At 44.0% G+C, this 24,283-nt stretch overlaps 2 protein-coding genes across 4 annotated transcripts in view; both read left to right on the top strand.

Moving 5' to 3' along the window:
* The window catches only part of AGBL4 (AGBL carboxypeptidase 4), a 1,613,281-nt gene that overhangs the window by 1,190,396 nt on the left and 398,602 nt on the right, over positions 1 to 24,283 (top strand). The window lies entirely within an intron of this gene.
* The window catches only part of BEND5 (BEN domain containing 5), a 38,019-nt gene that overhangs the window by 603 nt on the left and 13,133 nt on the right, over positions 1 to 24,283 (top strand). For both annotated transcript variants that reach the window (XM_077278446.1, XM_077278444.1), the window contains exons 2-3: positions 4,484 to 4,623; positions 14,581 to 14,965. In XM_077278446.1, coding sequence (XP_077134561.1) covers positions 4,513 to 4,623; positions 14,581 to 14,965 — 496 coding nt within the window. In that variant the 5' untranslated portion in view covers positions 4,484 to 4,512. The remainder of the gene's footprint in view (positions 1 to 4,483; positions 4,624 to 14,580; positions 14,966 to 24,283) is intronic.

Below are 24,283 nucleotides of genomic sequence, written 5' to 3'. Positions count from 1 at the left end.
TCTTTAGAGGGGTTCTCCACTAAATTATTGAAGTGCCCCCTCTCCCCCATCACACAATTCAAACAGCAACTTGTCCTAGTCAGTTGTCAGGAGCGGCTGCAGTGTGAACAAACACTGATCCTGAGACCTGCGTCTCAGCTGACTGAGGAGCTGCATCGTAAGCACATGTACCGCTGCTGCTGGAGCGCGGCTGTGACAGGAGAAGAAATAAATGTTTTCTGCTGACTGAAGACAAAGGATTTTTTCCCCCAGTTGTCTGTGCCAGTCAGCCGAAGAGATGATTTATTTCTACTCCTGTCACAGCCCAGCTCTGGCTGCTCACTACTATGTGCGCTTACGATGCTGCTCCTCTGTCAGTTTAGACATAGGTCTCGGGATCAGTGTTTCTTCAGACTGCAGCTTGTCCTGATACATGCCTAGGACGTGTACTATTTTATTACATTCTTGGAGAACCCCTTTAAATGAGATGGAAGAATCGATTGGCGGGATTTTTTTTTGTATAATGCTTGCTATGGTCCTCTGTGGGTTGCACCTTTGGGACCCTCGGCTATCAGAAAGACCAGGCATAACTCGTGGTTGTGCTATAAATGTATGACATGGAAATATCCCTTTAAATTAACAGCTCAAAATCATTTACAGCTTTAAAGGGGTTTTCCAACTCCAATATCTTATCCCAATAAGTTGTGGGTATAATAATAATATTAGCAAATACCTTCAACTAGAAATAGTGTAGTTCTTCTGATTCACTTATCATGTGCATGGCACTGCAGTAGCTTGGGTATCCATAGATACGACCTCTAGCAAATAACTGTTACTGTATGAGTTGTCGTAATCATGGATACCTAAGCTGCTGCAATGTCCTGAACATGGTAAGCGTTGTAGCAAATCAGAAGAACTATACTAGATTTCTAATTGGAGATATTTCCTAATATTATTATTACACCTGCTACATATTAAGATAGGGTCTTAGAGATAGGAATACGCCTATAAGTCCAATGAACCCCTTTAAGAAAGTAGAAACTGACAGTCTTCAGTGTGAGCTAGGAAGATTGAGCAGTGGTCACATGATGCAGGAGAGAGGGCCAAGCATCTCTGGAAATGGCTGAAGGCTGAGACTGATGAGTATTTTACTGCGGACAGTATACTGACGTTACAAATTGATAACAAAGGGGTAAAACATTTTTTTTTTAAATCAGAGTTCCCCTTTAATGTGGTGCAAAAAATGTACACCAATTTTTAGGTGCAACTTAAAGGGGTATTCCCATCTCCAAGATCCTATCCCAATATGTATTAGGTGTAGCATTATCATTATTAATAATAATAAGAGCAGCAAATAACTCAAATTACAAATATAATCAAAAAACAGTATTACTAAAAACTTATGTAAATGCACTTTTGCTTTTTTACTTAGTTACATTAGGGTTTTTGCTTACTTTTTTTCTCTTGTAGGTTTTAATGTTTTGTGGTCAATGTGAACATGCGTTTAACGTCTGCATGTGTACCAACTCAAGTTAAGCTCAATTTTTGTGTCCTTTTTTTTTTTTGGGATTTTTGCATTTTGTGCAAGCCGGGGTGTGGCCTCCCTCTCCTGAGCTAGAGATTGTATAAGTCTTCCCCAGTCTGGTGTTCCCTGGTTGGGCACAGTCCTTTTGTCTGCCCTTATTCACACTGAGGTCAACATTGACACATGGTAAGGTTTTAATATTAGACAGAGTAGGACTGTCCTGATCAGAGTTACCTTGACGTGGTGGGATGGCTTTTGTGCTATTTTTTGATCAAAAAACAGTATTACTAAAAACTCTGTTATTTAAATACACTTTTGCTTTTTAACTTAGTTACATCCGGGTTTTTGCTTACTTCTTTTCTCTTGTAGGTTTCAAATTACAAATATAGTATAGTTCTTCTGGTTAGCTATGATTATTACCAGATGCGCAGGGCATTGCAATATCTTAATAAGTATCCATAGCTATGACCACTCATATAGTGACGGTTAGTTGATAGTGGTCTTAACCATAGATTCCGAAGCTGTTGCAATGTCCTGCAAATGGTGTAAGCCACATAGTGAATCAGAAGAACTATACTACATACAGTACAGACCTAAAGTTTGGACACACCTTCTCATTTAAAGATTTGTCTGTATTTTCATGACTATGAAAATTGTACATTCACACTGAAGGCATCAAAACTATGAATTAACACATGTGGAATTATATACTTAACAAAAAAGTGTGAAACAACTGAAAATATGTCTTACATTCTAGGTTCTTCAAAGTAGCCACCTTTTGCTTTGATGACTGCTTTGCACACTCTTGGCATTCTCTAAGATGAGCTTCAAGAGGTAGTCACCGGGAATGGTTTTCACTTCACAGGTGTGCCCTGTCAGGTTTAATAAGTGGGATTTCTTGCCTTATAAATGGGGTTGGGACCATCAGTTGTGTTGTGCAGAAGTCTGGTGGATACACAGCTGATAGTCCTACTGAATAGACTGTTAGAATTTGTATTATGGCAAGAAAAAGCAGCTAAGTAAAGAAAATGAGTGGCCATCATTAGTTTAAGAAATGAAGGTCAGTCAGTCTGAAAAATTGGGAAAACTTTGAAAGTGTCCCCAAGTGCAGTGGCAAAAACCATCAAGCGCTACAAAGAAACTGGCTCACATGAGGACCGCCCCAGGAAAGGAAGACCAAGAGTCACCTCTGCTTCTGAGGATAAGTTTATCCGAGTCACCAGCCTCAGAAATCGCAGGTTAACAGCAGCTCAGATTAGAGACCAGGTCAATGCACACAGAGTTCTAGCAGCAGACACATCTCTACAACAACTGTTAAGAGGAGACTTTGTGCAGCAGGCCTTCATGGTAAAATAGCTGCTAGGAAACCACTGCTAAGGACAGGCAACAAGCAGAAGAGACTTGTTTGGGCTAAAGAACAGAAGGAATGGACATTAGACCAGTGGAAATCTGTGCTTTGGTCTGATGAGTCCAAATTTGAGATTTTTGGTTCCAACCACCGTGTCTTTGTGCGACGCAGAAAAGGTGAACGGATGGACGCTACATGCCTGGTCCCACCGTGAAGCATGGAGGAGGAGGTGTGATGGTGTGCGGGTGCTTTGCTGGTGACACTGTTGGGGATTTATTCAAAATTGAAGGCATACTGAACCAGCATGGCTACCACAGCATCTTGCAGCGGCATGCTATTCCATCCGGTTTGCGTTTAGTTGGACCATCATTTATTTTTCATCAGGACAATGACCCCAAACACACCTCCTGGCTGTGTAAGGGCTATTTGACCAAGAAGGAGAGTGATGGGGTGCTACGCCAGATGACCTGGCCTCCACAGTCACCAGACCTGAACCCAATCGAGATGGCTTGGGGTGAGCTGGACCGCAGAGTGAAGGCAAAAGGGTCAACAAGTGCTAAGCATCTCTGGGAACACCTTCAAGATTGTTGGAAGACCATTCCCGGAGACTACCTCTTGTAGCTCATCAAGAGAATGCCAAGAGTGTGCAAAGCAGTCATCAAAGCGAAAGGTGGCTACTTTGAAGAACCTAGAATATAAGACATATTTTCAGTTGTTTCACACTTTTTTGTTAAGTATATAATTCCACATGTGTTAATTCATAGTTTTGATGCCTTCAGTGTGAAGGTACAATTTTCATAGTCATGAAAATACAGACAAATCTTTAAATGAGAAGGTGTGTCCAAACTTTTGGTCTGTACTGTATGTAATTGGAGTTATTTGCTAATATTATTGGGATAGGATCTTGGAGATCGGAATTCCCCTTTAAGCCAGCATTCTAGAACATGTAGCTTGGTATATCTTCAGTATGAATTCATAGATGCAGTTTTTGGTGCAGTTTTTTTTCAGCCAAAACCAAATGGGGGAATAATAAGGTCTCGTACTTCTCTTTTCAACTCCAGGATGTGGCTCAGATAATTGCACCAAAACTGCACGTGTGATTTTGGCCTAAAATTAAATTTTTGTGGCTAAAGGTTTACGCCGATGTTTACGTACACAACATTGTAAACTGGATTATTGGGGTACAAGGAGCCCCCAATGTGACATTCAGAGGCCATGATTAGTGTAAGAGGGGGGGTACCCTGGAGAACAGTCCTCGTGTCCCGCTGATAATCGAGGACATATCTTTGTGTCTTCCGGCAGATTTTGCACACGCTTATTACTTGCAGTAGAGAACACTCCTTTTCTAGGCTCTTGGAAGTTGAGATGTTGTCGCGGTGCTTTGTGCCACTTTCGGCACACTTTAGCTAGAGAAAATAGATTCTTTCAAGAAAAGTTTTGCGGGAAGGTTGAATAGTGAAATCATCCGCACTTGGATACACATCGTCCTTTGTTCCATCTCCATTGTAGAGACATAAAATAAGTCTTGGCGAATTCTCGGCATCTTTTTAATGTTTGCCGCACAAAGCGCATTTTGATCTTCAAGAGAAGCCGAGTCTAATCTGTTTAATGTGCTTTCTATTTTCTTCAAGAAAACAAAACTGATCTGGAAAGCCACGTAATGCAGAAGAAAATCAAAATCCCCAAGCTGTGTCTGAACTCCTCCGAAGGGTCCTGGGAGTTTAAGGAGAATGAAGAGGAGGTGGACGGCGAGCAGCGGCGGCACAGCAAGGTGAGGCTTAAAAGCTGCAGAATGGTGGGGCGGAAACCTTCCTAAATGCTCCATCAGCGTGGGAAGTGTATTTTCTCACTTTTTGTTTTTAGTCCAATTTTAGCAAGTAAAGCTTATTCATTAAGAAAGTTATACAACTTTGTGTCACTTGCACGTGGTTTTCAAGATCTCTGCTTGCTGCCGTTGGAAACTTCGTCCACTCCCCAGAGGATAATGCTCAGTCCTGATCATGTAGGAATTGCCAGTGCAATTAGTGCATATTCAAAAGTGTCCACTCCCCAGATGATAATGCTCAGTCCCGATCAAGTAGGAATTGCCAGTGCAATTAGTGCATGTTCAGGTGTCCACTCCCCAGAGGATAATGCTCAGCCCTGATCAAGTAGGAATTGCCAGTGCAATTAGTGCATATTCAGGTGTCCACTCCCCAGAGGATAATGCTCAGTCCTGATCATGTAGGAATTGCCAGTGCAATTAGTGCATATTCAGGTGTCCACTCCCCAGAGGATAATGCTCAGTCCTGATCATGTAGGAATTGCCAGTGCAATTAGTGCATATTCAGGTGTCCACTCCCCAGAGGATAATGCTCAGTCCTGATCATGTAGGAATTGCCAGTGCAATTAGTGCATATTCAGGTGTCCACTCCCCAGAGGATAATGCTCAGTCCTGATCATGTAGGAATTGCCAGTGCAATTAGTGCATATTCAGGTGTCCACTCCCCAGAGGATAATGCTCAGTCCTGATCATGTAGGAATTGCCAGTGCAATTAGTGCATATTCAGGTGTCCACTCCCCAGAGGATAATGCTCAGTCCTGATCATGTAGGAATTGCCAGTGCAATTAGTGCATATTCAGGTGTCCACTCCCCAGAGGATAATGCTCAGTCCTGATCATGTAGGAATTGCCAGTGCAATTAGTGCATATTCAGGTGTCCACTCCCCAGAGGATAATGCTCAGTCCTGATCATATAGGAATTGCCAGTGCAATTAGTGCATATTCAAAAGTGGAACAATCTGATAAGGAATCCACGTAAGGAACTCTAAGTGAGGGGGAAGGGTGGTAGAGGTTGGATTTCTTGAAAAGCTTTGAGGGGGATTCTAAAGGTTATTTTCCATCCAACTTTTTGCATCCTTTTTACTTGGCCGTGTCAAGTTTGGAGCAGATTTCATGAGGAATCCAATGACATGTCACTTCATTTATTCCATGGTGAAGTTTAGAAAACTTCATAGGAAAGAAGTTAAAATACGGCATAAAGAGAATCTGTCAGCAGGTTTTTGCTACCTCATGTGAGACTAACTAACGAATATAGCTTTAAGTCTCCTCACCTCGACATGCTTAACATGTCACTCTCCGCAAGGAGAAACGATACTTCTTGGATAAAGAATATAGAACATTGGGAGCTTATATACCCTGAAAAGCAATACACGGATAAGTCATCAAATTGATTCTAAGTCTTGTTTTACCAAAAATTACACAATATTTTATTTAGAGTCACACAAACAAGTATACAAATATCCAGATAATAGTTATAAAAACAGGCGGGCAACAGAATATGCATACAGCATGTTAGGAAGCCAACAGGGTCATAAGGTGCAAATCAATTTACAAGATAGAGTATATTATTATAATATAAGACACATGGGCGTAAGTTGTGTGTATTTCTGGAATTTGTAGTACATCGGGGAAGTCAGCAAGGTTACTATATCACCTAAAAAGGCAGCCTTCAATGCAGTATATGTAATACTTGCCCTGTCTAATAGTGATAACCACCTGATGTTCATGTCAGGAGTGCAAAAATGCGTGTACAGAGGCACACAAACATACAGCATGGTGTGATAAATGTGAATAGCACACACCAAACTTGCCTCTTGCCCATGTACTATTATGCTGTAAAGCCAAGGTGTTGCACTGGGGTCCCGACGTACGTTTTGCTTTAGTTTCCTCGGGGGGGGGCAGTCATATGAGTGTAGTGTAATGTAGGCAAGCAGAAGCTGATTCCAGCGATGTATCACTTACATTACTTGGTACAGTCGTTCTGACACAATCAAAGCTTTTAGATTTAGAATGAAGCAGAGCTGAGAAAGCTAACCCCGCCCACACCAGGCTGTGTATGTACAATGTGTATAGACGGTGAGCTGCTTATCACAGGAGGGGGCGTTGCCAAACTAGTGCAATGTTAATCTCTTAGCGATAAATCCTTCTCAGTTTGTAAATAACCCTCAGTTTGACTTGTGACATGTTCCTCTCTGCTACCGCTCCTTCCACATCTGTGATCGGAGCCCATTCTCCACCCATCCAATATGGAGCTGCAGAGATATAGGGAGATCCTTGTAAATCCTTACCCACGCCTGTTGTGCCTGTTCTCTGCGGCGGGGTTTGACACCGCATTGTCATCTAGTCCAGTCCACATTAAAGTAAGTGCCCCCCACTTGCAGCCTACTTCCCATACATTCCTGTACAGTGCCCCCTGCTGGCAGGAAGCTGCTGAATATTAGCGGAGGGAACACGTAGCGTCTTGTACCTATACTGATCTCTCCTGACAGATTAAGGAGGAGCGGTCATCATCTGGAAGGAGTGGTCCGCAACTGCCTCTACCAGGGCTGATCAAGTCTGATTAAGTCAGTGACTGTTAGGCCCCAATGCCAAGAAAAAAACATTTGGCATAATTTTGCTTACTACTTTATTAACCTTTTTCATTCCTGCCGTCTTCTAATTAACTTTTAGTAAAATCTAAGCCCCTACAATGAGTTCAGATCAGTTACCGATGTCCTGTGTAGGATTCTCGTCTTCTTGATGGGCCATAGCGGCTGCTGAGGGGTTAAATACCTTCTGATTTCGGTCACATTATTGAGCAAAAAACAAGGAAAAAGAAGATGTGAACTAATCAAGTGACAGAGCCGTATTACGGGATCTTTATTAGCCCGTATTTCACAGTGTTGTACGTCTGCCAGCAAGAAGGTTAATGATGTATTCAAGCCGAAAATCTCTGAACCTTGATTACTCGCACACAAAGTATTGCTTTAACTAATTATGTCTTAATGAATCATGATTTTTTGCTCTGTTTTACTTAAATGGAGCTTGTGAGCACTGATTTCTGTTATAAAACTGCTGAACTTTGTCACAAGGCAGATGTCCGTGTCCCCAACATTCCCCTTCAGTTTCAATTCTAAGCAGAAAGTACAACGCTGCTGTGCAAATGGGTTAAAGGGGTATTTCCATCTCCAAGATCCTATCCCAATGTGTACAAGGTATAATAATAATAATTAATAATGGCAAATATCTCCAATTAGAAATGTAGTATACAGTTGTGGCCAAAAGTATTGACTCCCCTGCAATTCTGTCAGATAATACTCAGTTTCTTCCTGAAAATGATTGCAAACACAAATTCTTTGTTATTATTATCTTCATTTAATTTGTCTTAAATGAAAAAACACAAAAGGAATTGTCCTAAAGCCAAATTGGATATAATTCCACACCAAACATAAAAAAGGGGGTGGACAAAAGTATTGGCACTGTTCGAAAAATCATGTGATGTTCTCTAATTAGTGTTATTAGCAGCACCTGTAACTTACCTGTGGCACCTAACAGGTGTTGGCAATAACTAAATCACACTTGCAGCCAGTTGACATGGATTAAAGTTGACTGAACCTCTGTCCTGTGTTCTTGTGTGTACCACATTGAGCATGGAGAAAAGAAAGAAGACCAAAGAACTGTCTGAGGACTTGAGAAACCAAATTGTGAGGAAGCATGAGCAATCTCAAGGCTACAAGTCCATCTCCAAAGACCTGAATGTTCCTATGTCTACCGTGCGCAGTGTCATCAAGAAGTTTAAAGCCCATGGCACTGTGGCTAACCTCCCTAGATGTGGACGAAAAAGAAAAATTGACAAGAGATTTCAACGCAAGATTGTGCGGATGTTGGATAAAGAACCTCGACTAACATCCAAACAAGTTCAAGCTGCCCTGCAGTCCGAGGGTACAACAGTGTCAACCCGTACTATCCATCGGCGTCTGAATGAAAAGGGACTGTATGGTAGGAGACCCAGGAAGACGCCACTTCTTACCCCGAGACATAAAAAAGCCAGGCTGGAGATTGCCAAAACTTACCTGAAAAAAGCCTAAAACATTTAGGAAGAATGTTCTCTGGTCAGATGAGACAGAAGTAGAGCTTTTTGGGCAAAGGCATCAACATAGAGTTTACAGGAGAAAAAAAGAGGCATTCAAAGAAAAGAACACGGTCCCTACAGTCAAACATGGCGGAGGTTCCCTGATGTTTTGGGGTTGCTTTGCTGCCTCTGGCACTGGACTGCTTGACCGTGTGCATGGCATTATGAAGTCTGAAGACTACCAACAAATTTTGCAGCATAATGTAGGGCCCAGTGTGAGAAAGCTGGGTCTCCCTCAGAGGTCATGGGTCTTCCAGCAGGACAATGACCCAAAACACACTTCAAAAAGCACTAGAAAATGGTTTGGGAGAAAGCACTGGAGACTTCTATGGTGGCCAGCAATGAGTCCAGACCTGAATCCCATAGAACACCTGTGTAGAGATCTAAAAATGGCAGTTTGGAGAAGGCACCCTTCAAATATCAGGGACCTGGAGCAGTTTGCCAAAGAAGAATGGTCTAAAATTCCAGCAGAGCATTGTAAGAAACTCATTGATGGTTACCGGAAGCGGTTGGTCGCAGTTATTTTGGCTAAAGGTTGTGCAACCAAGTATTAGGCTGAGGGTGCCAATACTTTTGTCTGGCCCATTTTTGGAGTTTTGTGTGAAATGATCAATTTTTTGCTTCATTCTCTTTTGTGTTTTTTTTTAATTTAAGACAAATTAAATGAAGATAATACCAAAGAATTTGTGGTTGAAATCACTTTCAGGAAGAAACTGAGTATTATCTGACAGAATTGCAGGGGTGTCAATACTTTTGGCCACAACTGTAGTTCTTCTGATTCACAATGTCTTTCCTTATGTGCAGGCATTGCAGGACCTTAGGTATCCATGGTTATGACCACTGATGCAGTGACAGTTAACTGGTTGCTAGCGATCGTAGCCATGGTTACCTAAGGTCCTGCAATGTCTGCACATGAGGAAAGAGACATAGTGAATCAGAAGAACTATTCTACATTTCTAATTGGAGGTATTTGCTAATATTCTTATTATTACACCTACTACGTATTGGGATAAGATATTGGAGATGGGAATACGCCTTCAATCCAGAGCGGGTGGAGGCTTCCAATGTGGTCTCGCCAATGCAGTGCAGAAGGAAGGTGGCAAGAAAATGTAACTACTCCAGCACATCTTATTTATATAGCACCGTTGATTCCATGGGGCTGTACATGACAACGGTTACATACAAAATACAGATATAACTTATAGTAAACATACTGTCAATGACACACTGGTACAGAGGGAAGAGGACCCTGCCCTTGTGGGCTTACATTCTACAGGATGGTGGGGAAGGAGACAGTAGGTTGCGGGGTTGCAGTGGCTCCGGTGGTGTTGAGGTGGCCGTGTCGTCATTACACTCTGTAAGCTTTCTTGAAGAGATGGGTGTTTAGGTTCTGCAGCAAAGTGAAGGACAGCATCCAATCCAGGTGAAGTATAAAAAGTCCTTTATTGTGCCAAATGCAACGTTTCAACCATATAGGTCTTTTTCAAGCATGAAAAACATGCTTGAAAAAGACCTATATGGTTGAAACGTTGCATTTGGCGCAATAAAGGACTTTTTATACATCACCTGGATTGGATGCTGTCCTTCACTTTGCTGCGGTATGTACTTTTCCATTTGGGTCCAGTGGAACTAGGACGGGCATCCCTATATCAGTTGTGCTGTCGGCTATTTTCTAATATTTGGGTTTTTAGGTTCCATCTGAAGGATCCAAATGTGGTGGATAAGCCGACATGTTATGGCACAGAATTCCAGAGGATGGGGAATGTTCAAGAGAAGTTTTGGAGGCAATTGGATGAGGAGCGTATCCGTGTCGAGGAGAGAAGGAGGTCTTAGGAGGACCAGAGATTACGTAAGGGACGATATCGGGAAATTAGGAGATATATGGAGGAGTCAGGTTATGGATTGCTTTATAAATCAATGTCAGTAGTTTGAACTAGATTCGCTGGGGAATTGGGAGCCAGTATAGAGATTTGCAGAGGGTTGAAGCGGGGGAGTATCAAGGAGAGAGATTAGTCGGGCAGCTGAGTTAAGGACGGACTGGAGAGGTGCGAGAGTGTTAGCAGGGAGGCCACAGGAGTATGTTGCAGTAGTCAAAGCGGGAGATGATGAGGGCATGCACAAGCATTTTGGTAAATTGAGGTTTGAGGAAAGAACGGATTCTGGAAATATTTTTGAGTTGGAGACGGAGCTTGGATGTGCGGTTTGAAGGACAGGGCAGAGTCGAGGGTTACTCCGAGGCAGTGGATTTCCAGTACTGGGGAAAGCGTGGTGTCATTTATTGTGATAGATCAGGTAGGAAAGATGCACAAGTTGTAAGAAGGATAATGAGTTCAGATTTGCCCACATTGAGCTTGAGGAAGCGAGGGGAGAAGGAGGATATGACTGATAGACGAACTGGGATTCTGGACAGCAGAGAGGTGACGTCTGGGCCTGAGATGCAGATGTGAGTATCATCAGCGTATAGGTGGTACTGGAAACCATGGGACTTCATGAGTTGTCCCAGGCCAAGTGTATAGATGGAGAAGAGGAGGGGTCCTAGGACAGAGCCTTAAGGAAATCTAACAGAGAGAGGGCGCGATGAGGTAGTGTGGAAGTTGGAGACGCTAAATGTGCGGTTGGCAAGGTATGAGGAAATCCAGGATGGGGCGAGGTCTTTGACGCGAAGAGGAAGGGAGGATCTGTAGTAGGAGGCAGTGGTGAACTGTCAAAGGCAGAGGACTTGTCTAGAAGGAGGAGTATAGAGAATTGTATGTTTGCTTTGGCTGCAAGTTGTTAGTAATTATGGTCAGGGCAGTCTCAGTTGAGTGATGGGGGCGGAAGCCAGGTTGTAAGCTGTCAAAGAGCGAGTTAGGCTTCTTTCACACTAGCGTCGGGCTCGGCCCGTCGCAGTGCGTCGTATACGCCGAACAACGGGGGCAGCGGATGCGAGCGTTGTATACGCCGCACAACGGGGGCAGCGGATGCATTTTTCCAGCGCATCCGCCGCTCCATTGTGAGGTGCGGGGAGGTGGGGGCGGAGTTCCGGCCGCGCATGCGCGGTTGGAAATGGCGGTCCGTCGGCAGCAAAAAACGTTACATGTAACGTTTTTTGCTGCTGACGGTCCGCCACAACACGGCGCAACCGTCGCACGACGGTTGCGACGTGTGTCAATCCGTCGCTTAATGTTAGTCTATAGGGAAAAAATGCATCCTGCAAGCACTTTTGCAGGATGCGTTTTTTCGGCAAAACGACGCATTGCGACGGATTGCAAAAAACGCTAGTGTGAAAGTAGCCTTAGATGAGAGGTGGGAGGAAATCTCAGCATGGACGTGCTGTTCCAGGAGTTTGAAAAGTGAATGGGAGCAGCGATATGGGTTGATAACTGGACATTGCGGTCGGGTCGAGGGATGGCTTTTTGAGGATCGACGTGATTGAAGCATGTTTGAAATCAGAAGCAAAGGTACCAGAAGCTAGTTATAGGTTGAAGAAATGGGTTAGGGATGGGATGAGTGTTGTGGGGTTGGGGAGGAGGTGGGATTGGATGGGGTCAAGTACACAAGTGGTGAGGTGTGATTTGGAGAGGAGATTAGTAAGCTCTCCTTCAGTGATGTTGGAGAGGGAAGTTATGGGGAAGACTGGCCTTATTTTTGAAGTTTGTGGCAAAGTCCTCTGCAGAAATGAGGGAGGTTAAAAGGGGCAGGAGAGGGCAGAGGAGGGAGTTAAGTGTTCAATAACTGTTTGGGGTTGTAGGATAAAGAAGATATGAGGGTTGTAAGGTAGGCCTGTTTAGCAGGGGTGAGTTCTGATTTGAATGCGAGTGTTAGTTGTTTGAAAGTCATCCTGCAAATATATTTTCTTCCAATGCTGCTCTGCAACCCTGGACACTTGCCGAAGCTTTTCAGTGAGGCTGTTGTGCCAGGGTTGTCAATTGATTTGTCGCACTCTGTCATACACAACCGCATCAATAGCTGATGTGAGGGTGGCATTGTAGAAAGCAGTGGCACTCTGTCGTTGAGTGAACGTATAGATGCCACTGGTAGAAGAGTTAGAGCGTTTGTGAGTGTCTAGATGTGTGAGGTTTCTGTGGAGGTGTGCTAGTTGCTGGACATGGGTAACAGGTGAGGACAGGGATGAGAAAGTGATTAGCTGGTGGTCAGATAAGACAGTAGATTGTGAGGTTAGATAGGCAGCAAAGACGGGTGAAGATAAGGTCTAGTCTATAGGCCCCGTCACACACAGCGACGCTGCAGCGATACAGACAACGATGCTGATCGCTGCAGCGTCGCTGTTTTGTCGCTGTGTGGTCGCTGGGGAGCTGTCACACAGACAGCTCTCTCCAGCGACCAACGATCAGGGGAACGACTTCGGCATCGTTGAAACTGTCTTCAACGATGCCGAAGTCCCCCTGCAGCACCCGGGTAACCAGGGTAAACATCGGGTTACTAAGCGCAGGGCCGCGCTTAGTAACCCGATGTTTACCCTGGTTACCCAAAAAAACAAACAGTACATACTCACCATCTGATGTCCGTCAGGTCCCTTGCCGTCTGCTTCCTGCTCTGACTGAGCCGCCGTACAGTGAGAGCAGAGCGCAGCGGTGACGTCACTGCTGCGCTCTGCTCTCACTGTACGGCCGGATCTCAGTCAGAGCAGGAAGCAGACGGCAAGGGACCTGACGGACATCAGATGGTGAGTATGTAGTGTTTTTTTTTTTTTTACATTTACGCTGGTAACCAGGGTAAACATCGGGTTACTAAGCGCGGCCCTGCGCTTAGTAACCCGATGTTTACCCTGGTTACCAGTGAAGACATCGCTGGATCGGTGTCACACACACCGATTCAGCGATGTCAACGGGACCTCAACGACCAAAAAACGGCCCAGGCCATTCCGACACGACCAGCGATCTCGCAGCAGGGGCCTGATCGCTGGTACGTGTCACACATAGCGAGATCGCTACTGAGGTCGCTGTTGCGTCACAAAACTTGTGACTCAGCAGCGATCTCGCTAGCGATCTCGCTATGTGTGACGGGGCCTTTAGTCCGACTGTGTGGGTGGCTGAGGAGGACCACTGATTAAGTCCAAAAGATGAAGTAAGCGAGAGTCTAGGCAAAGAAGTGGTGGAGCAACAGGTGTCCAGCCGTGGAGGTGCTGGAGCTGCGGGAATCCAGCCATGGAGGTGCTCGAGCTGCGGGAATCCAGCTCTGGAGGTGCTGGAAAAAAAATACATTGAAAAAAAACCTACTGACTGATTCCATTAAATAGCTCTCTTAGACCTGATGAGGCTGATGAGATTTCTTTGAAAGTCCATGTCAGAATGGTTTACTAAAAGTTTTCTTGCATTTTAGCTCATGCTCATTATAATGTTAATAAAAGATGATACAACCATTCTGACTTGGATCTTAAAAGTAAGCACACCAGTTTCACCTGGTCTAAGATGTGGAATAATGTATGCAGTATTGCTTTGCTCGGCTGAGCATTCATGTCTTTTCAATAAGGCATAAAGCCATTTCCAGAATCCTCTGTGGGTGACTTCTCTCCTGAAAACAAATGGATGCCCCGATACCCTCTGTCACAGGAGAGTCTGGAGGTCCTCATAGATGTCAGATGGTCGGCTGGTCTTTCCAGCTGACTTTTATCCTTTGTATGAGGGGGTCGCAATACTAAACTTTAGAGCAGCATGTGTACCCCTGATATTGCCATAACGAGGTGTGAATGATACAGGAAGGTCGGCCATATACCAAGTGCCTTTTTTCCTAAAACGTTACTGCTGACTTCTTCTCAAGTGATATCTTCAGTGATTTGTGTTTCCTTCCCCTTAGAGACCAGATGGAAGGAAACAAGTAGAAGGAACCCGCAAGAGCATTGAAGCTGTGGTGGCTCGTCTGGAGAAACAGAATAATGTGATGCCAAGTCATAACTCCAGCTGTGAGGACATCTTTCTTGAACCCTGTCCAAGGGTGGGAAGCTTGGACACGTTGGAGGATGCTTTGATCCCCAGGGTCTTATATGAAGAGTTGCTGAGGAGTTATCAACAGCAGCAGGTGGAGATGAGGCACATCCAGCATGAGCTGGAAAGGACTCGGAGGCAGCTGGTCCAGCAGGCCAAAAAACTCAAGGACTATGGGACATTAGTCACCGAAGTGAAGGAACTGCGGGTCCTCAACAGACGACTCCAGGATGTGTTATTGCTCAGACTGGGAAGCGGTAAGTGAGCAAACCTACATCTGAATCTCCATTACATTTGCTGCTCATTTTCCAATGATTAAAGCCGAGGTCTCACCAGATTTCATACATTATTAAAAAGTTCTATGAGATCTGATGAGGCCGGTGTACTTAGACTGACAATACAACTGACTGGTTGTATAATTATTCCTGATATTAAAAATGACCATTTCATAGGTGGAACTTTCACAAAGAATTATCTAGCCATTCTGATTTGCCTTGTAAAAATAAGTACATCAGCCTCATCAGGTGTAAGATTTAACAAAGTATGCAGTCTCACGGATCCTTATAGGCGGGTCAGCACGATAGCAGGAGTCAGCGTCCGCCATTGTGCGACCCACACATGAGGACTGAGGCTTAGTGACCACACACCCTGGACACATTAGGTGGATGTTCTAAGAGGAAACACCAGGGGGCGCCAGAACAAATTTGTAGCCGCAATAGTAAGAACATTTCCAGTTAAAATCTTGTGATCTGACTTAAGTAAATTATTATTATTGATTTCAGGGACAAAGAGCCTGTTCTGTCTAAGTAGAGTAAGCTGTAAATATCCCATCGTGCTTTATAGCTCTAGCAAAGCATTACAACGGGAGATTATTTTTAATGGGAATTGATTCTGGAGTGTCTTATGCAAAATGAATTACTTTGGGGCTAATATGTTATCTGGCTCAACTTTCCTTCCCATAGTGTGGAGCCTTATTCCTGGTGATCCAGTGAGCTACTTATCTTTTAAGATCCATGAATTGCTCTGCCGAACGTTTTACTTTTTTCTCTATTTGTTTTATTTTGTAATTGATGCTAGGGCAGTTGACCCATGCAGGACTTGCCGAATCATTCTGTATGGGACACCTAGAAAAAGCAAAGTGCTCTTACTCAGCAATCTCCAGCTGTCTCATAGAGAATGAATGAACCCCCTTTCCCCCTTCCCCTTTCCCCCTTCCCCTTTCCCCCTTCCCCTTTCCCCCTTCCCCTTTCCCCCTTCCCCTTTCCCCCTTCCCCCTTCCCCCTTCCCCTTTCCCCCTTCCCCTTTCCCCCTTCCCCTTTCCCCCTTCCCCTTTCCCCCTTTCCCCCTTCCCCCTTTCCCCCTTCCCTTTCAGCTCATGACTAGCTTCTGTTATAAATATTGCAAAATTACCAGCCACCACAATCAGCTGCTACAACAGCAGATCTCCTAATCACTACTCTCACTTTCCTGAGCTGTGTGCTTGTTCAAATGCCCTGTTATCTCTATGTGTAAATACCTGGATAACAGTGCAGACATTAATAGCTGACTGTGTTACAGCAGAACTTGTGCTGAGCTTTATAGTTGTAATACTACAATTTTGCTATCACTGTCACTCAAGGAAGAGAGCCTGCCCTGCCAGAAACCAGGATGTAGGGAGGCGGCAGAGCTGTGAGCTGCTCAAGCGACAACTTGAGAATACCTCTTTAAACGGAACCTGTCAGGAGGATTGTGCTCAGTAACCTACAGGCAGTGTCAAGTCGGCGCTGTTATACTGATTACAATGCTACCTTGGTTGATGAAATCTGTATTGTGGTTCTTGGTTAATCTTTATTTTCTATTTTGAGTTAATGATATGCTCGTTCTCCGGGGTGGCCTGTGGTGGTCTTCATGTGGTGCTCTGCTTGGGTATTAGGTATTCACCAGTATGGCATCTGACAGGTCACTGACCTGCCCCCTAGTTTATATAATGAATAATATATATATATTGATAGATTATGTAAACTAGGGGCAGGTCAGTGAGGGATGCCTAATCAGAGCACCACATGAGTACCCCCCCCCCCCACAGGCCGCCCCGAAGCACGAGCATATCATTAACTCAAAACTGATAATACAGATTAAACAAGAACCACAAGACGGATTTCATCACCAGATATCATTGCAATCGGTATAACGGCGCCAACCTGACACTGTCTGTGGGTTACTGAGCACAATCCTGCTGAAAGGTTCTTTTTTAATGATGGGAATAATCCTTCAGTATTTTTGTTTCTGAGTTGTCACAGTTCTGCCTCCACTGCCCTGCTCCTCATACAAGGCATGCAGCAATGTCTTCTCTGGTTCATGTAGACACTGAAAGTCCTGCATTAAACTTGGTAAACGGAATCGTCAAGATAAAGTTTGAGGTTTTAAGTTGTGATTTCTGCCTGATTTTTCCTCCATTTGCCGTCTGCCTTTGCATTGTGCCCTCTCTGCACATGAATCAAAAAAGGCCTTTAAATCCCCCTGATTTATCTGCATCATATGAACCTTGCACCATTTAGTAGCCCCCTCTCTCCACAATTTATTTCTCTCATTTTCAGCACAGAACTCCGGGTGAAGCCAGCGATCTATAAACCAACTCGAAACCCCGTCGGCGGCTAACAAATCTCCATGTGCCGTCAGCAGCGCTGTCCCCGCACAACCTGGGCATCCTGCTGACTGCAGTGCATTGCTCGCCTCCTCTCATCACAGCACAGACATCGCTTACCTTTTTTCCCAGGCTTAATACATGTTTTATTCCAGTCCTCCAGCTTTCAGCATAAAGGCGCCCGGGCGGCTCTGTCCCATGTGTTGCTCGTGATAAAAAGCTAACTGGCAGATCTATATGGGGACGGCTTGTACAAAAAACCTGAAATAAGTAAAATCCTGGAGAATATGATCAGGGTCGGTTCTTATGATCCCCTGTCACGTGATCGCCGCGATTCACCAAATAACAGCGATCACAAAAAAAAAGTCTAGTGTGTCAGAAAAGAGAGAAATTGAGTGTCCAAACCCCGTACCTCCGCCATCTCCGGACCCTCCTGATCTGTCCCCCTGGCCCTCCAGGTCATCTTCCTGGGAAAAAATGGTGGGCACAGTACGCCCGCCAAGATCTGCCTGCTGGTACCCGTCAACAATACGGAATTTTTCCTATTGGTTCATTTTGATCACTGTCATAGATCCCATCACAATGATCAAAATAAAAACAAAAAGTAAAACAAATCGCCCTTTGTCACCCCTTAGATAAAAATTATAAAATATAATTGTAATTTTTTCCTTTCTTTGCAGTTGGGGTTGGGGTTAGCGCTGTGTTAGGGTTAGGTCTGGAGTTAGAACTGTTTTTTTTTTTTTTCTTTTTTTCAAAAGTTGCACGGATAAGGTGTTATCTGAGCATGCTCCTGTGCTAACCGGGTGACTTCGGCGTGCTCAAAAAATATCTTTGGGTCCCAACGGCTGTACGAGAGCCGCAACACATGCAGGATTGTCTATCAAACATTCATTCCCTGCATGTGTTGTGACTGTCGTTCAGTCTCAAGACATGCAGCCGTGGGAACTCGAACATATTTTTCGAGCACACCAAAGTCGCTCGTGTAGCATCTGAGCATGCTCAGATAACACCTTATCCGAGAACGTTCTCTCATCGCTAATACCTACCTATTGTTAGACATTTTCACGATTTACACTCCTGTAACAGTCCCAAACTAACATAAATCCGCTTGTTTATACAGACATTACGGATAAACAGCGGTATACGGGTACAGAGTGGCAATTATCCTATATACTTTTATTTTTTAACCCCTTCTCAGGCCATAGGAATCCAGCGTCCGGCTTCCACTTTGCTGAATTCGCCCAAAGTGACTGGCGAAAAATTAGAATCTCTGCAAAGTTCTATTTTTTTTTTCCGTAAAAATTCAACACTAGCTTGATTCATCTCTAGTCGATTTTTGTCATCTCTATTTATATGTCTATAGAGCACCACAGCTGAATGTTTTTTTTGTTTTTTTTTTAATTTTCATATATATTTGTATTTTATTACCTTTGCACATTTTCTGAGATCTATTACATTTTCTGAGACTGCTTGTTTTTTGCAGGACGGGCCATAGTTTTTAATGATACCGTTTTGGGTTACAGACAACATTTTGATAATTTATTTTTTTTTTTTCATTAAAGGTGATTTCAAAGACGGCCGACCCTCGTCACTATTAAACTCGGAGTGCGAGAGGTTAAACAGACGGGATTGAAGTGATCTCCAATCCCGGCCATTGATGTAGGGTTACACAGGCTCAGCGGCTAAGACTACGCCATCCATACAGGCCCACATGTCTGTGCCATGTACATTTTATACTGGGCGTGAAGAGGTTAATGGAAAATTAAACCGAAAAACCCTTTAAGACTAAATTTCCCCACTTTTGCTCACTTTACCTTCTCCTCTCCTTTAATTCTTACAATTAAAACTGAGAAATATATAAAGAAACCTTCTCTGTGTCTCAAGATGTCAGCAACGTTCTCGCACCTCGATCCGATTCCATATTGCGTCTGACTATATGATTGACTGCAGCAGGAGCCTCCCCCCACTGCTCTGTCTGCAGTTAGTAAAAAAACATGTCTTTAAAATTAACCCATTTGTTCACTGCTGGATTTCTACAAGACTGACTGTGTCCACAGCTTGCAGAAAATCCTACAGACTGGCAAGATTACCTCCGTCTATTTTCCTATTCGTTTAGTATTCCTCTTATTCCCGTTATTATTTTGCAGCAGAGCCCCAAAGCAGGTGACGTTCTCCTGTATCGTAACTGCCATGTACGCTGATGTTATTGTAATATGGCGGAGCTTCCTAAAAAATTATCTTCATTTAGATCCTCTTTTGTAATGCAGCTTTAGGGAAAAACAACAAAAAAAAACCTTAACCCCTTCTCTCCTTCTCGCGTTCCCTTATTTTGGAGTGCGCCTTGTTCACAGCAGACGCCCTCACCTCCCGCTGACCTGCAGGAGGCTTTTCTCTAGTTCCCTTCTGCTGCCTCATCGTTTGAAGTCTAATGGAGTATCATATCATGAGATGTTTCTTCCATCCTCGCTGCTCCCAGGTGGTCTCCGAAGAGCCGAGGTTAGACAAGTATCCTTAGACCTCCTCAGATTTCAGTGCGGTAAGCAAAAAATCCAGCTTTCGACATGAAAGACGATCTCTTCCCCAGGCATCTCCCTTTCAGTACGGATAGCACAGAAGTTACAATCTTTCTTACTACTTCGCACTTTCTTCCAGCAGACAAAGTTACTTGATTTGTTGTGTAATCTTCTCCCGTTGCCTAAACGTGCAGACATATTCGATTTACATCGGCCAAACCCAACCATTTTGGCCCAACCAGACGAATACCTATCCTTGCCTGGTGCCGTTTCCAATGTCGGAATAAAGAAGTGTTGGGGATGTTGGATTTACAGATCCTCCGTTCACCACTAGAGGAGGTGCCTGGTACTGGTTTGCCGCTTCCTTTGTATAGTACAGAAGTTGACAAATTTTTTAACTTTTTTTTTTTTTTTTTTTAATACCACTAATCTACATTAAAGGAAGAAAATAAAACCTCAGCCCTAAATACATTCTTTTTACTTTAGCCAGAACTACCAACTCTCTTTGGGCCCTACTAAATGATAAAATAAGATTTCAGACAGAAAAAAATAAATATTTTTTTTTTAAACCGGGATTTATCAAACATGATAAACGGATGTAAACTTAAACTCCGCCCCCGCGGAGCCACTGTCATGTTCTTCTAGTCACTCAGTGCTGTGACTTCCAAATAGGGAAAATACCGTTTCCAGAGCTGTCGCTGACCTCCGGAGTGGATCTACAGGGGCGTGGGAAAAATAAGTATGCCTCCATTTATTCTTAATCCATCCATGCCTAAAATAATTATTTTACTGTCTGACAATATTTAACTTTTGAGCATTTTAAAGCAGCTGTAAAGTTTTTTTTGTTTTTTTTTTCATTGATATGGTTCAAGACCTTGTTTTATGTCGGAGAAAGTGGATTTTGGGGCCTTTTTAGGTTTTATATATAAATTATTTAGTCATTTGGATAATCTCTTTCCTGAGCACAAGCAGGAAAAGTTTAGCGTGATTGCTTTTGTTTTAACTTTTTATACCAGTCACTCCCTACACTAAAAATGTAATTAGATTAATTCCTCACGTTATCACAGTTGTGCATTTTTTATTGTTTTGTTTGTTTTTTTCTGCAGATTTTGGGAACTTTTTAATATTAAAAAAAAGACTATTGCAAAATTAAAAATATGAAGTGTAACGTGCCATTCCATAAACCCATCATCCCAGTGGCTTTTTCTACTGGGACTGGGAATGATAATGCCTCATCCATACATTTACCTGACAGGTAAAGTCACTAGTTGACTTGGGACTGGTGACTGATGGACAAGACCCCATGAGTTCCAGTGGGAAGACGTCCCCATGTATCGGTCACCAGAAACTGCAGCCATTGGCATATTACGCGACACCAAAGTTAGTGGAGTTCAACAAACAGGCTGTCCATGCATGTGCTGTGACTGTGATACAGCCGCGACACATGCAGGTGCGGCGCCGATCAACTGGTCAGCTGTTGCGAGATCCAGGAAGCCAGGTTTCCTTTGCAGCTTATTCGGCAACCGCTATAGCAGGGAACCCGAACAAATTTGCTCAACTCTAATCTTGCCCTGTAAAGTGTCCTCTGAACTCTGTTCATAATGACTCTGCTAACTCTGTCTCAGGCTACACAGTAAAGCTCCAGAAATCCAAAATTGATGGCTCATTTTATGTGCACTAGTGGCCTGTGTGAAAACTGGAGTAGTTAAGATTTCTAATGTTTCCAAGAACACTATATTCAGCCTGAAATGACTGCTCAAAGGAAATAATAGATTGAGTAGAATTTTACGATTCGTGTCCCTTTAAGGCTCACGTACTGCCGGTGTTTGCGGGAAAACTAGATTTCGAGGCTGAGAAGGACCCCAGCAAAGGAAATTAGAATAAAGCAGCAACTCCGTTCTGTCGAGTGATTTCATTTGTGTGGAGTCTAAACGATTTTCCCTTCGTTAGTAGCAAGGTTCATAGCCACTTCTGCCGCAATCCTCCGGATTTCACAGCAACGCTCGGCTTCTCTAATTACAATTATTTTCCTCAGGATTCATGTAACTTATAACTTTGGCTTTATCAACTTTAACATCTAATCAGATCAAATCTGTGGCTGCTCCGGGGCCCAACTTCCTTCTTGGGCTTTGATGTACCTGCTGCTTGACTTCTGAAGGAGAAGTCGAAGTGGTCTCCTTTTAAAGCAACCTCATAAAAATAATAAAAAAAAGGCTTCATTAAAATATTTCCTTGTCTCCGAAGAAGCAACGTCTTTGATTCCACTTGTTTTTAAACAGAAGTTTCTTCTGGGAAAATTGTTTTGTACATTCTTTTTACCTATTTTTCACTTGTTGTGTTATATACTCGCTTGTAACTCTTGGGGCAGGAGCAGAAGAGCATATTTTTGGTCTAAGTGCCATCCGGTAAAACATCGGATCGCCCTCGGACAAGTCTATGGGGCCGTGCACATTTCTGAATTTCTTTTTTTCTCGGCCAGTGTCTGTTCGAGGGGGGGGGGGGGGGGGGGAAATTGCATCCTGCACGAGTTTGATCCGATAGTCAGATGGCACTCGTGTATGCAAATCACTGAGTGCGTGGAAATAATCGACCTGCACTCGGTTAACATCTAATTACAGTCCGGACTGACAGAAAGGTGAAGATGGAGACGTTTGTTTTCTCCTCATCTTAGAAACTCTGATGACACTCTGATCAGAGTTTGATCGGAGTGTCATTTGCGTAATTGGCACCCAATTCTCTCGGAAGAACTAGTCTATGGCTGTCTTCCACTACACGTAAATTGCAATGTATAAGGGATTGTCCCACGATTCATGTTATAAGGCAGTCCTCAAGAGCCACCAACACCTCGTGTTTTTAGGATTTCCTTAGTATGGCCCAGGTGATGAAATTGTTGCCTGTCTAGATTATGGAGTTCTCACCTGGGCATTACTAAGAAAACATGACCCGTTGGTGGCTCTTGAGGACCGAACTTGGGGAACACTGTTTATAAGGGATAACTTGCAGAACAATAAAGATCCAACCACTTGGACACCAACCGATCCCAACAGCGAGGATCTGCAGAGGCCCTGTCTGAATGGACTGGAGGTCGAGCATGCGCACCGCAGGAGATGCACCGTTATACTCGGCTTTCTCTGGCAGTCGCATAGACCATAAATAAAGCAGAGGTGCTTAAAGAGGCTGTCCACTACTAGGACAACCCCTTCTTGATCTAAATCTTTGGCCCTGACGAAATAAAAAATCGTATACTCGCCTCCCGTCCTGGCACTGTTACAGCGTTGTTGGCACTCGCGGTCCCAGGACTCCCGTGTGGTTGTTGTGACATGTGACCCAGGCGCCCAATCAGAACTGACGTCGCTATCTCCGCCTCCATATGAATTGAACGTGAAGAGGAAGTCCGGGCTGTAGGTGATCTTACTTCCTCTTCATGTTCAATACGTGTGAAGGCGGGGATGGTGACTCCAGCACTGATTGTGCTCACGGCTAATGTGTCACAACCGCACGAGAGCTTCAGGACCGCGAGTGCCGACACTGCTGGAATGGTGCTGGCACAGGATGGGAGTATAAGCTTTATTGTATCTGGGCCAAACGTTTAGATCAAGAAGGGGTGGTCCTAGTAGTGGACAACCCATTTAACCTCTTCTTTCAGATGGGCCGTTGAAGAGCCCCCTTGGGTGAATCAATGCAGTCCCTTTTCTTGGAAGCTGTGGTTGATCTAGCGATTGGACCCTCACTAAAGAGGAAGTCCTAACCTGTCCTGTGGATGGAAGATAACTTTCAGTGTTGGTTATAACTTTAAACGAGATTGGAGGTGCAAGGGCAAGAAAAACAGCCCTTCATCATTACAGCCTTGGGTGGTCTAGGAAGGTAAAATTTGAATTATGTAAATTCCACCCCAATTTAGACGTTAAAACCCAGATTTCATTTAAAATAAAAATGATTCCAAAATATAAAGACTTACGGTATCATATTTTTGGGGCCATAACAGAACTGCATCTTAAAGTCCGGGGGCAATTTTCTATAATTGAGCATTATGCAGTGGCCCAGCTCTCGCACTTCCAGATCAGCCTGATTGGTGCAGGGCAGGTGAGAAGACTACCAAACCTGCACTTAAAGGGAATATCCGGGACGTTGTGCCTAAACACTAGCAGGTAGTTTCTAGTTGTGCCTGGTGCCATTCTTCCCCCGCACAGAGCGGTCACACACCGCTCCTGCCGGCAATTCAGCTGCCTCTGCTGACGTCATGTCGACAGACCGGCGTTGTGATTGTGCTGGAGGCGATTATGTAATATTTTATCTGGTGGATGCAGCATGTCCTTGCATTACATTGACCCCCCCCACCCATTGATTTCAGTGGGCCCCCTGCAATGCTTCTTTTTACCCATGGTGGCGCTGCAGATTATAGTTGGGCGTCTGAGCAGGACATGGCACCTGTATTGGGG

Source organism: Ranitomeya variabilis, chromosome 8 (assembly GCF_051348905.1).
Source record: "Ranitomeya variabilis isolate aRanVar5 chromosome 8, aRanVar5.hap1, whole genome shotgun sequence".
Lineage (NCBI taxonomy): Eukaryota > Metazoa > Chordata > Amphibia > Anura > Dendrobatidae > Ranitomeya > Ranitomeya variabilis.
Note: the sequence above shows the minus strand (reverse complement) of the source record. Positions and strands in the feature narration are given on the sequence as shown.